The sequence below is a fragment of the Geotrypetes seraphini genome, chromosome 1, assembly GCF_902459505.1.
Source record: "Geotrypetes seraphini chromosome 1, aGeoSer1.1, whole genome shotgun sequence".
Lineage (NCBI taxonomy): Eukaryota > Metazoa > Chordata > Amphibia > Gymnophiona > Dermophiidae > Geotrypetes > Geotrypetes seraphini.
In genome coordinates, this window is record NC_047084.1 from 397,139,097 (window position 1) to 397,151,042 (window position 11,946).

Genomic DNA, 11,946 nt, shown 5'->3' on the forward strand with positions numbered 1-11,946 from the left:
GGAGGGGGCGGTCCGCCCCGAAGAATGTGCACAGCTGGTCAGGTCCCCCGATCGACCGACAACAGGCCCGGCCGACAAACCTCCCTGCCCTGTAGCCGCGAATCTAAATTACCTCTTACAGCAGCTTCAATAATCCAGCTGCTGTAAGAAGGTAATTTAGATTCGCGGCTACAGGACAGGGAGATTTGTCCGACCGGGCCTGTTCTGTTGTCGGTCGGGTGCAAAAGCGCCACAAAGGTGGAGGCAGGGAGGGAGGAAAGGTGGAGTGGAGAAGAAAAGACGCTTAAGGGGGGAGAAGGCCGCTGAAAGCACATGTTGGAGCAGGGGATGAGAGGGAGGGAGAGAAGGGGAAATATTGGACAAGGGCAGAAGGGATGCTAAATCATAGGGTGACAGGCAGAGAGAACAACAGGAAAAAGAGTGGAAGCAATCTTGAACCCTGAGGGTGAGGGCAGAGAGAGGTGGTGAGATGATTGATCATGGGGAGAGGGACAAAAGGGAATAGAGATGGGATAGGAAGATAGTGGAAGTAAAAGGACAGGGAGATGTATGTTTTTAGATGTATCTAAATAAAAATAATAACAAAAAATTTATCTTTTTTATGTCATCTTAGCATATTTTATGCTGCAGAACGAATTATTTTTTTTTACATGTATTCCTATGGGAAAACGCGTTTCACATAACGAACGTTTCACATAACAAACTTGCTCCTGGAACCAATTAAGTTCGTTGTGTGAGGCACCACTGTATATATATATCTGATATTTGTGTTGCCCTTACTTATGCTTCTTTTTCTGTAGTTCTTTCCTATTGTACTTAATAAGCCCTTTGCCTGATGTTTGTTTGCATGAAGGAGTTAAACATTTGCATGTTTGTTTGCATGAGTTAAACATTGCATGTTTGTTTGTTTGCATGAAGGAGAAAATGTCAAACATTTGAGGGTATTTTCTGTTTCCAACCTACTGGTGATGAAGTTTAAAAGTGGGCGGAAATCTGCATTGATAATTTTGAGGGTCCACTTATCAACTAGACTTTTATTGTAGACCCCACTCGCCCGGTGTCTTTGTATTGTGATACATGTGTGTTATTTGATGTTTCTCAAGGTCATGGTACTACCCCTAATAGTTTTGTGTGGCTCCCTAGATTGACAGCGTTATTATACCAAATGTGCTAAGTATATATGTCTGTATAACCTGATGCCTTTAAGAACTGCCCCTATGAGGAAACCTTCACTAATGGTGGAGCCTGTCCTTTATAGGAAAATGTCTTGTGGGCCACCTACAATAACCCACACAAATATCCCCCTAATACCCCGTCTGCCTCCCTTACTATAGGTCCTAACTGCAGCCCCTTGTGTACTACAGGCTACTGTAATCCCATGGTTTTCACTCTCACTGACCCATATAACTGGAATGCCAATGTCCAAGTCCAGAAGGCCAGAGACCGCATGGCATTGTATACTGATGGTAAAAGGTGAGACCCAGGTACTATTGTATATGTCCGTATTGTATCCGGCTCATGTGCTCCTGTCCATCACTCTTTGGTGTTTCCCCAGTTTTATGAAAGTAGATGCTGATATCCTGTAATCTGTTTATACAGTTTGCTGAAACTATAGGCCAGACTCTTAATGTTAGCAATTGTTTTGTATGAGGAGGGACTGGTATGGGGGAACAGTGGCTATGGGAGGCAAAGCAGCTGGACATGTTAAACCTGATTTCACAGACCCTCACTTTTACGTCAGGTCCACAACCTTCACGATGGGTCTTGTGAACCTCCATTGTTGCTTCCCACTGTCTTCAGCGCCCTTCAGACACTGCTTAATGAAACTTCCTATGAAAGATGGTCAGCTCCTGATAGTTGATACTGGCTCTGTGATCTGTTTGCCTACTCTTGGTTGCCTGCTAACTGGACTGGTACATGTGTACTTTGCATGATCCGTCCCAGCTTCTTCCTGTTACCGCTGGCCAATGGTGAACACCTGGGAGCCCCTGTATTCAACACCAGAGGTCGCCAAAAGCAGTCTACTTCCACCAATTCCCTTAAAATAGGTGAATGGGGTAATGACTGTCCTGCAGAATGTATCATTGCTGCTTATGGACCTGCCACATGGACCGAGGATGACACCTGGGGCTATCGGACCCCAATCTATATGCTGAACTGCATTAATCATCTACAAGCTGTACTCAAACTGATAACTAATGAGACCACCTGAGCTTTGAGTACCATTGGCAGAGCGAATGCTAAAATGTGCATTGCTATTTCTCAGAACTGCCTAACTCTAGATAGAGGGTATTGCCTGTGGTAAATTCAACCTTTCCAACTGTTGCCTTGAACTTGATGATGATGGTAAAGTGATTGAGAACGATGTGGATCGTATCACCAAACTGGCTCATGTTCCTGACCAGACCTGGCGTGGCCTTACTGCAGACTGAATCTCTGGTACCTTCAGCTCCTGGTTCCATCTGGTTCAGCACTGAAGACCATCTTGCTGGTTGCCGCCCTGTCTTCTCTGCTCCTTTGCTGCCTGCCCTGTGTAGTCCCCATAGCCATAAAGCTGCTCCACTGAACTATCGACTCTGCTGTCAACCGTTCCACTGCTGTATTGGCCCTTGCCCTCTCTCAGTATCGTCCCTTACCCACTGGGAACCCCGACTTTCCTGACCCCTAACTTTATTTTGTCAGGCTTGGCTCCTTAGGTACGCCAGCTTGAAAGGGGGGAATGTAGGGTCATGAAATGGTTAACTGTTGTTTAAAATATTGCTCTGGTCTACATAGCTGAAGAAAGTGTACAATCTATTGACTTCATCTGCCTAAAATGTATGTCCCTACCTTACCACATTGTAAGCTGAATAGATAAGAGTTTGAGCCATGATGTACCCTGCCCTTCTGTACATTTAACATTTAGAACTGTAAGAGTTAGATAAGTGACCTGCTAGTGTGAGCTTAGGACCAATAATAATTGTAGAAAAGTTATAGAAGTAACAAATGAAAATTGTAGTTTTTGCATATATTAGTTCGCAAAAAGGGCATAAAAGTCCGTGTGTATTTCCTGTTTCTGACACTCTAGTAGGCAGGCTATTAACTGCACTAGAGTCCGGTATACCGTAATAAATTTCTTGTACTTTCTTCACGCCTCTGACTTTGTGTGTCCAAGTGACCTTTCAAGCTGATCTGAAGGTCCTTGGAGAAGAGTAGGGAATAGTGCTGCCCGATTTCCAATTCAAATCGATTCACTGATTCACTTCGGGTAAATCGATTCGAATCAATTTCTTTTTAAAAAAAATAATCGGCCTCCCGATTCGGTGCCCTCCTCCCCGTGCCTTCATGTAATTTTGCCTCAGTCTCCCCCTCCTTTTGCACTGCCTACAATCCAGCTGATAATTTTGGCACAGCCCCTTACTCTCTCACACAGCTCATCACATGGTATTGTTCTCCTCCAATCATGTGCCTCCACATTACATTACCCTAGAATATCCTTGCTTTCTGTTTCCCATGGCATCTTTTTACACTGCATATCTTGTGCTCTTTTGCGGATCTATTTGGGTAAGTCCTATTTATTTATTCACTTTTTAATCAGTCTATATCTTCTCTTTTGGATCGTTTCTAGCATATCAGTGTTAACACTACTTTGTTTTACATTTATTGTTGGATTTCCTGCACGGTCCTTATTATCTTTCTAGCTTCTTGTGTGCATGCTGCATCCTGCCTCCTTTCACATATCTGACGTTGTCAGTACTATTTGTTAGGAGCCTCTTGTCACTTGAGTTCCTGCTTTGCATTTGTGCTTTTACTCTCTTGTGGCGGTGTCCTATATTATCATGATTCCTGCGCTCAGATTCTGTGCTACCTGGTAGCCAGATTAGGATTAGACCATTTTCATTTAGGTTTCCCATCATTTCACTTGGATCACACCAGCACATTGGTGCTTGTATCACATTATATCAGTGGTTCCCAAACCTGTCCTGGGGGACCCCAAGCCAGTCAGGTTTTCCAGATATCCCTAATGAATATGCATGAGAGAGATTTGCATACCTGTCACTTCCATTATATGCAAATCTCTCTCATGCATATTCATTAGGGATATCTGGAAAACCTGACTGGCTGGGGGGTCCCCCAGGACAGGTTTGGGAACCACTGCATTATATGCACAGGTTGATCTCTGCACATCCCTCCATGGACTTTTAGTTTCTTTGCTGTCCTGTTTTTGCCCCTTTTCACTGATTCTCTTTTCACATATTAGTATTCATTACTATTATTTTTCCATACAGCTCATCAGGAACGTATTGTTCTGCACACATGATTTTATAAGATTTTATTTTATCCTATATTAGTACTGTTGTTTTAACCCATGCTACACTGTATATATACTATAATTACGTTTTAATGTCATGGCATTTTATTTTTTTAGTTAGATGAGCTTGAGGCTCCTCCTTTTATCAATTTGTGATTGTAGTTGAGCTTTTTGTGCTCCACTTTTTTGAGTCACCATTTTCTCACCTAATTTTTACTTTTATGACATCATATCTCTATTTTTTACTTTTTATTTATTTTTTACTTTTGTTTCCCTTTTTGATGTTATGCAATCTTGCACATTTTTTGGTTTTTTAGTTGTTTAGCTTTCTAAAGGCTAACCTAACCTTTAAGATTATCCCACATTTGTAAGATCACATTATCATTTCACTAGGTTCATTTTATCTTGTCTAATTCCTCATATAATTCTGCATGATTAGCAATCTTTTACCTTGATATATCACACATATACTCTTGTGCTATCCTTGTGATTACAATATGTCAGATTTGAAATGTGTATCCTGCCAGAGCTGGTATTAGACCGCGAACATGAGCTAGGATTTAACAGAGAGAGGAAATGTCTTTTTTTTGTTTATTTTATTTACACCACAGTGTGGGTGGGAGAGGGCAAAGGGGGTGGAGTTGATGAAGAGGCTATAAAATAAACCCACCAGAATGTTGAAAAAAAAAAAAACAAGAAAAAAAAAAACCACCCAATTGAGCAGGAAAATCGAAATCGAATTAAAAAAAAAAAAAACCGATTCAATAGGCTGAATCGAATCGAATTATTTTTTCCTGAATCGGGCAGCACTAGTAGGGAATAAGTTTATCTAGAAAAGCTGGTAAGCGCATAAATTCAATTTTAAAAGCCAGCAGTAGGATTTTATATGTGGTGCGATGTGAGATGGGTAGCCAATGTGCTTCTCGCAGAAGAGGCGTGATATGGTCATATCTTCCTGCCTTGTATATGAGTTCAATTGTCGTGTTTTGAATAAGCTGCAGATGACATGATTCCTTTTGGGTGATCCTGTTATACAGAGAGTTGCAATAGTCTAGATGAGAAATGACTAATGAGTGATAGCAGCAGTTTTGAGGATAGAAGTTAAAGAGCGGATAAAACGAAGTTTATGGAAGCAACATTTTATAACGGAGCTTATCTGATCGTAATATGTTAAATCTTTGTCTAAGATGACAAAGCAATTTTATTTTAAATTCCATTTGTATTGGGCAGGATTTGATGGAAATTTGTCCATTTATGGTTCATCGTTTCTGATCGGGATGACTATGCCACAGGATTTATTTATGTTGAGAGAAAGTTTGTTTGTATGGAACCAATCGCTGATTTTGTCCAGTTTAGAGTTTATCTCATGTATGTCGCGAATATTGGCAGGGTCAATGGGGTGAAGAAGTTGGATGTCGGCTGCATATGCAAAGATTATGAATCCAATAGACTGGGCCAGAGTAAGGGCTAGAAAAATATTGAATAGTAAAGGGGAGAGGATTGAGCCTTGAGAAACACCATAAGTTTGAGTAATTGGTGATGAAGATATTTCTTTCGAATAGACTTTGAAATTACTGTCTTCGAAGTAAGAAGTGAACCACAGGAGAGCGGAGCTTGTGATACCGCAGTTTTTGAGACGAATGAGGAGATGATGATCAACGGTGTCGAAAGCCGCTGAGAAGTCTAAAGAGATAATAATGGATTTTCGATGATCGAGGAAGTAGTAGATAGCGGAGGTGAGACCGAGTAAAGATAGTTCTGTGGAGTAGTATGAACGGAAGCCAGTTTGGTATAGGTGAAGAGCATTGGTTTTATCAAGGAATTCAGTAAGCTGGTTGAGTACTATTTTTTCTGTAAGTTTGGCGATGAACGGAAGGTTGGTGATCGGGTGATAATTTGCTGAGATTTGTCTGAATTTTGTTTTAATTTAGGGAAGAATAAAGCAGATTTCCAGGTTTTTGGCACAGCATTGGAGGAGAGGCTCTTAGTTATCATTTCCAAAATGAATGGACCAAAGGTAGGAAAGAATTTTTTTAGGATTGAAGGGAGAATAGTCTCTGTTGGATTATTGGAGATGTTTATTGATTGGATGACTTTGAGTAAGTCCGGTAGGGAAGGAGATTTGAGGCCTACAAGAAAAGCCTGCAGTTCGGAAATGCGTCTTGCAGAAGTAATAGCCACCAGAAAGATGGCCTTCAGAGTAAGGTCCTTCAACCCATTATTTCTTCCCCCCGCCAAAGTCCGGCATATGCATGTCTCTTTGAAACCCCCCCTTCCCTCTCTCCTTCCGTGTACTTCTACACCAGGGCCCCCCTCCCCTGAAGGTTTGTCCCCCACCCCTAAAAGCCTGTCCCCCCCCTTGAAGGCCTATGCCTCCATCCCTGGCCTGTCCCCCCCCCCCTTTGAAGGCCTGCAACCCCCAAGGCCAGTCCCACCTCTAAGGACTGCGCACTCCCCCCCCCTGGGAAGGCCTCCGTGTTCCCCCCTAGCCTCCCCACACCGTTTACCTTATAGGTGAAGCCTGCAGAGCAGATCGCAGTACTAGCGTCTTTGCAAACTGCTTTAAGCTGTTTCCTCTGCTACGGTCCCGCCCCTCCTCTGACATCAGAGGCAGGATCGCAGCAGAGGAAACGGCCTCAAAGCAGTTTGCAAAGACGCTAGTACCGCGATCTGCTCTGCAGGCTTCACCTATAAGGTAAACGGTGCGGGGAGGCTAGGGGGGAAGCCGGACGCCAGGATGGGAAATTGGATGCCAGGGGGGGAATCGGACGCCGGGGGGAACCCGACAGTAGCACTTCCCGACTGACCCTCCCTCCTCACCCTCTAAAGCAGGTAAAGCAGGTGTGGCAGCGGCCGGCCAGCAAGAGCAGCGCTGCCGCTCCTGCTTTAGGGGGCGAGGGGGGGTCCGAATCGGGAAGCCGATTTTTTTGGTGTTTTAAATCGATTCGAATTGATTCACCCAAAGTGAATCGGCAGCACTAATGTGCAGGGTAGCCATTTACTATGTTACTATCCAAGGGTTTGTACCAATAATGAAAGCAAAACAAGACATGATTAGAGAAACAGGAAAGACAAGGGTTCAGATCCTGCTTTTGTTATCCATATGCCTTGTGACATTACCTCCCACTGCCTCACCTGGATTCTAAGCTCTTTAGAAGCAGGGATATATTGTATCTGAGTACTCATCACTGTATAATTTTGAGTAGATCCAGCAGTGTTATAAATCCTGTTTTATTATTATTACTCCAGCAAAACTTACCTGCTTGCAGACATTTTTTTTCTCCTAAAGCATACCTATTTTAATCCTTCACATTCTTCTCGCTTCTAAATAACTACACAGTGAAGAAAACATGCACATTTTCTTCCTTACACTGGAGATTACAATTTTTAAACGCTTATTTTCACATGGAACATGCTCTTCTATTTACAAAAATGATTTTCATTAGGACTATAGAGGCGTCAAAGCAAAGAACGGGTCACCTATTTTTGTGTACTTCTGAATTTTCAATTAGCTGCTTAAACGCCAGATGGCATATGTTCTCAACAGATTTTTCAGGTAAACGGAAGCTTGGCCTCAGCATCCTTATAATTGGAGATTGAGTAAATAAATGCCGATTTGCTTTACCAAGAGATAACGGCACTTATTTCCTGGAACAAATTAACATATCTGCAAAAATTAAACAACATCGAACATCTAAGGATAACATTAGCTATAGCTTTGAACTAAAAACTTCAAGCTCACAGGTGCTTTACACCACAGTTCTTCAACCGCCGGTCCGCGGACCGGTACCGGTCCGCAGGAAATTTTTGCCGGTCCACACAGGACCGGCAAGATTGACTCATTTGAACTTCCTGCCGGTCCGCGCAGGACCGGCAAGATCAGCATCGGAAGCGTGCGCTGGGCCGGAGAGATCTTGGGGAGCCTCCGACAGTGGCTTTCTCCCCTCTCTGCAGCTCTCCTTTACTTCCCAGCGCAGCGATTCACGAAGGCAGCCTCGGGGCTTTTGCTGAGTCGCGGCTGCCTCTGATGATGCAACTTCCTCTTTCCTCAGAGGCGGCGCGACCCAACAAAGGACCCGAGGCTGCCTTCGTGAATCGCTGCGCTGGGAAGTAAGAAGAGCTGCTGGGAGGGGAGAAAACCACTATCAGTCTGGGAAGCTGCTGGGCAGGGGAAAAAAGGGACAGCTGCTACTGGAAAGGGAGAAGGAGAGATGCTTCTGGGAGGGGAGGAGGGAAAGGAATCTGGGAAGCTGCTGGGCCAGGAAAAAAAAGGGACAGCTGCTACTGGAGAGGGAGAAGGAGAAGGAGAGATGCATCTGGGAGGGGAGGAGGGAAAGGAATCTGGGAAGCTGCTGTGCCAGGAAAAAAAAGGGACAGCTGCTACTGGAGAGGGAGAAGGAGAAGGAGAGATGCATCTGGGAGGGGAGGAGGGAAAGGAATCTGGGAAGCTGCTGGGCCAGGAAAAAAAAGGGACAGCTGCTACTGGAGAGGGAGAAGGAGAAGGAGAGATGCATCTGGGAGGGGAGGAGGGAAAGGAATCTGGGAAGCTGCTGGGCCAGGAAAAAAAGGGACAGCTGCTACTGGAGAGGGGAGAAGAAGGAGAGATGCTTCTGGGAGGGGAGGAGGGAAAGGAATCTGGGAAGCTGCTGGGCAAGGAAAAAAAGGTACAGCTGCTACTGGAGAGGGAGAAGGAGAGATGCTTCTGGGAGGGGAGGAGGGAAAGGAATCTGGGAAGCTGCTGGGCAAGGAAAAAAAAGGGACAGCTGCTACTGGAGAGGGAGACGGAGAGATGCTGCTGGGAGGGAGGAAGGGAAGAGAGTTACGGCTGGACAGGAGGAGGAGGGAAGGGAGAATGAAAAAAAGGAAGGAAACAGCTGGCAGAGAGATTAGAGGAGGGGAAGGGGAGACACAGGCATGAGAAAGTAGAGAGATTGATGATAGGAAGGGGTCAGCAGAAAAATAAGCAGAGGGACAACGATGATAGATCTGGTGTAGGAGAGATAAAAATGAAGAGAGCAGTGAAGCTGGAATGAATCATGTAAATAGGAGAGAGGGGCACAAGCTGGATGGAAAGGGGAGAGGGACATAGAAAGAAGACAGATACCATATGGAAGGGGGAGAGGACAGATAGTGGATGGAAGGGGCAGATGCTGGATTGAAGAGACAGAGAGGGCATACGCTGGAAGGAAGAGAGTGAAAAAAAGATTGAAAGCAGAAACCAGAGACAACAAAAGGTAGAAAAAAATAATTTTATTTCTATTTTGTGATTAGAATATATCAGATTTGAAATATATATCCTGCTAGAGCTGGTGTTAGACATAACTGGGGACTGCAAAACCCAGGCAGTGCTTCTTTAGCTTTCAGCTGGCTTAGGGCGCTCTCTGACCAGGGGGCAGTTGCCCTAGTTGCATTCCCCTAAAACTATTCCTGTCATGTGTTACTTCAGTATTCTGTTAGCATGATATTTCTGTGTAGCATTCTGTAATAATTTGGCTTGTTCAGTTTTCTTGATAGTAGAGGGGATATATGTTAAGGGGAGGGGAGACAGGGGTTTTGTTGATCCTTGCTCTGAATTATTTGTATTTATAAAATGACAATTCTACAGAATATTGTTTCTTTTTATACTTTAATAAAATACATTCAATATAAAATCATAACTGAGGCTTGTGTGGATGGGAACAGATGATTTGTGGGGACCGAGCTCGCGGAGATGGGGCGGAAACGGGATTTTTAAATTTTAGTCCTAGTAGTTTGCCGGTCCACAAAATAATTATTTTTTTTCTGCCGGTCCACGGGTGTAAAAAGGTTGAAGAACACTGCTTTACACCAATACTGAAACAGTTCTCTACACAGACCTACGAACAAGGAAATGCCTCGCCCTACAGCTATGAAAAGCGCAGCCCGTCTGTGACAGTGACTATATAGCATTTAATAAGTCAATTACGGTATCTTCCTTTCTACTTCATCTAACTCATGGAATGTAACAGCATTACACATTTCTTATGCATCAAACTAAATGTGACATCGCACAAACCATCAAACTACTCGTACAATTTAACTGTCACAAGTATGCAGACCCTTAATGGGAACACAATCTTAGACAGCACTGCAAAAATAAATAAAAAAAAAAGTGACCTACCTTCGAGGAGGAACAGCAACTCTGTACTTGCAGAATCAACTCTATATCGTTTGAATCCGCAATTATTATAGTGGGAGTCTTACTAATTAAGTACTATATAACATACCGTTCTTATACGCTCAGATATACAAGAAGCTTATTCATTACAGCACTGGCCTACAACTACTTCAATATACAAATCCCTCCGTGTCTACAGAAACTATGAATCGGGGTAAGGCTGCAGAGATAGAGGACGCACTCCCTATACATACCATACTCTACCCTACCCCTACCCTTAATTCTCTACCTTACCTTTGCCATGCGTATCATGCGCTTGGCCGTCTCCAGGTCCCCCTGGTGATTTTGGCCAATCTCGGCGATAATAAAACACGGCTGATTTCCCCCGATCCGCCGCCCAGGGCACAGCTCAAATTCTAAAACCATTGCAATGTAACTCAGCAAGAGCGAGAATATCAGCCACCAAACAGTCTGACAAACGTCAACTTAAAACATAAAACCGCAAAGAGTCTGGTCACCTGATTTGGGGAAAAGGAAAAACTTCTTACTACGCGACGGAAGGGGACATTTGCGTTCCAAACCTCCCTTTGAATTTATACGTCTGTGTTGTTGATATATTGATGTTTTTGAATGCCAGTAATATTTGGGTACAGCAGAGCTGCCAAGTTACCCATTCCAGGATAGGTTTATCATATTTATGAAATCAAGAGAGGACACGTCACCCTCCCTTAGCCCCACCCCCTGCCACCAACTCTGTATAATTATAAGTAAGGCTATGTTTAACATGACCATTTATTTTTTTTCAACAAAATGGGACATCTATTAATATTAAGTCTCGCCCCCAATCCCGCCCTAGCCCCGCCCCACTTTCTTCCATTCATTTTTCATGTACAAACAATATCTTATTTCATAATGGTAACCATAAAATTTAAAAAAACACAAAGCACCCTAAACACAGAGAAAATGTTAATTATCATTTATATTTGGGGGGTTTTCCAAAGATGTCAAGGCAAATGACTTTAAAATATGCAATGTCACCTCAGTAACTATAGAAAAAAAATAGACAAATATAGTGCAAAATATAGACAGCAGATATAAATTCTTAAAACTGACACATTTTTGATCACTAAATTGAAAATAAAATCATTTTTCCTACCTTTGCTGTCTGGTGATTTCATGAGTCTCTGGTTATGTTTCCTTCTGACTGTGCATTCTTTCTTTCTGCAATCAGGCCCAACAATTGTCCCTTTCTATCCCCTCCCTCCTTCCTTTCTTCCTATGTCCTTAGTGTCCCCATCACCTCCTTCCTATGTCCTTAGTGCCCCCAGATCCAGTGTCAGTTCTCCTTTGTACTTTTGTTCCAGGTCTCCCTCCTCTGTTATGATATTGCCTCTCTCTGCTCTTCCTCAGGGTCTCTCCCCCTCTGTCTGCACCTCCCATAGTCCTGCTTCTGCCTCCTGTCTTTCCCCTTTGGTCCAGGCCTTTATCTCTCTAGTCTTTCTTCTACTTACAAACCCCC

At 43.5% G+C, this 11,946-nt stretch overlaps 1 protein-coding gene across 1 annotated transcript in view; it reads right to left on the bottom strand.

Moving 5' to 3' along the window:
* LOC117347256 (sialic acid synthase-like) overlaps window positions 1-10,939 on the bottom strand; it is a 189,186-nt gene extending 178,247 nt beyond the window's left edge. The window contains exon 1 of the mRNA XM_033917928.1: window positions 10,722-10,939. Within this exon, the coding sequence (XP_033773819.1) occupies window positions 10,722-10,853 (132 nt within the window). The 5' untranslated portion in view covers window positions 10,854-10,939. The remainder of the gene's footprint in view (window positions 1-10,721) is intronic.
* Window positions 10,940-11,946: the final 1,007 nt, after the last annotated feature.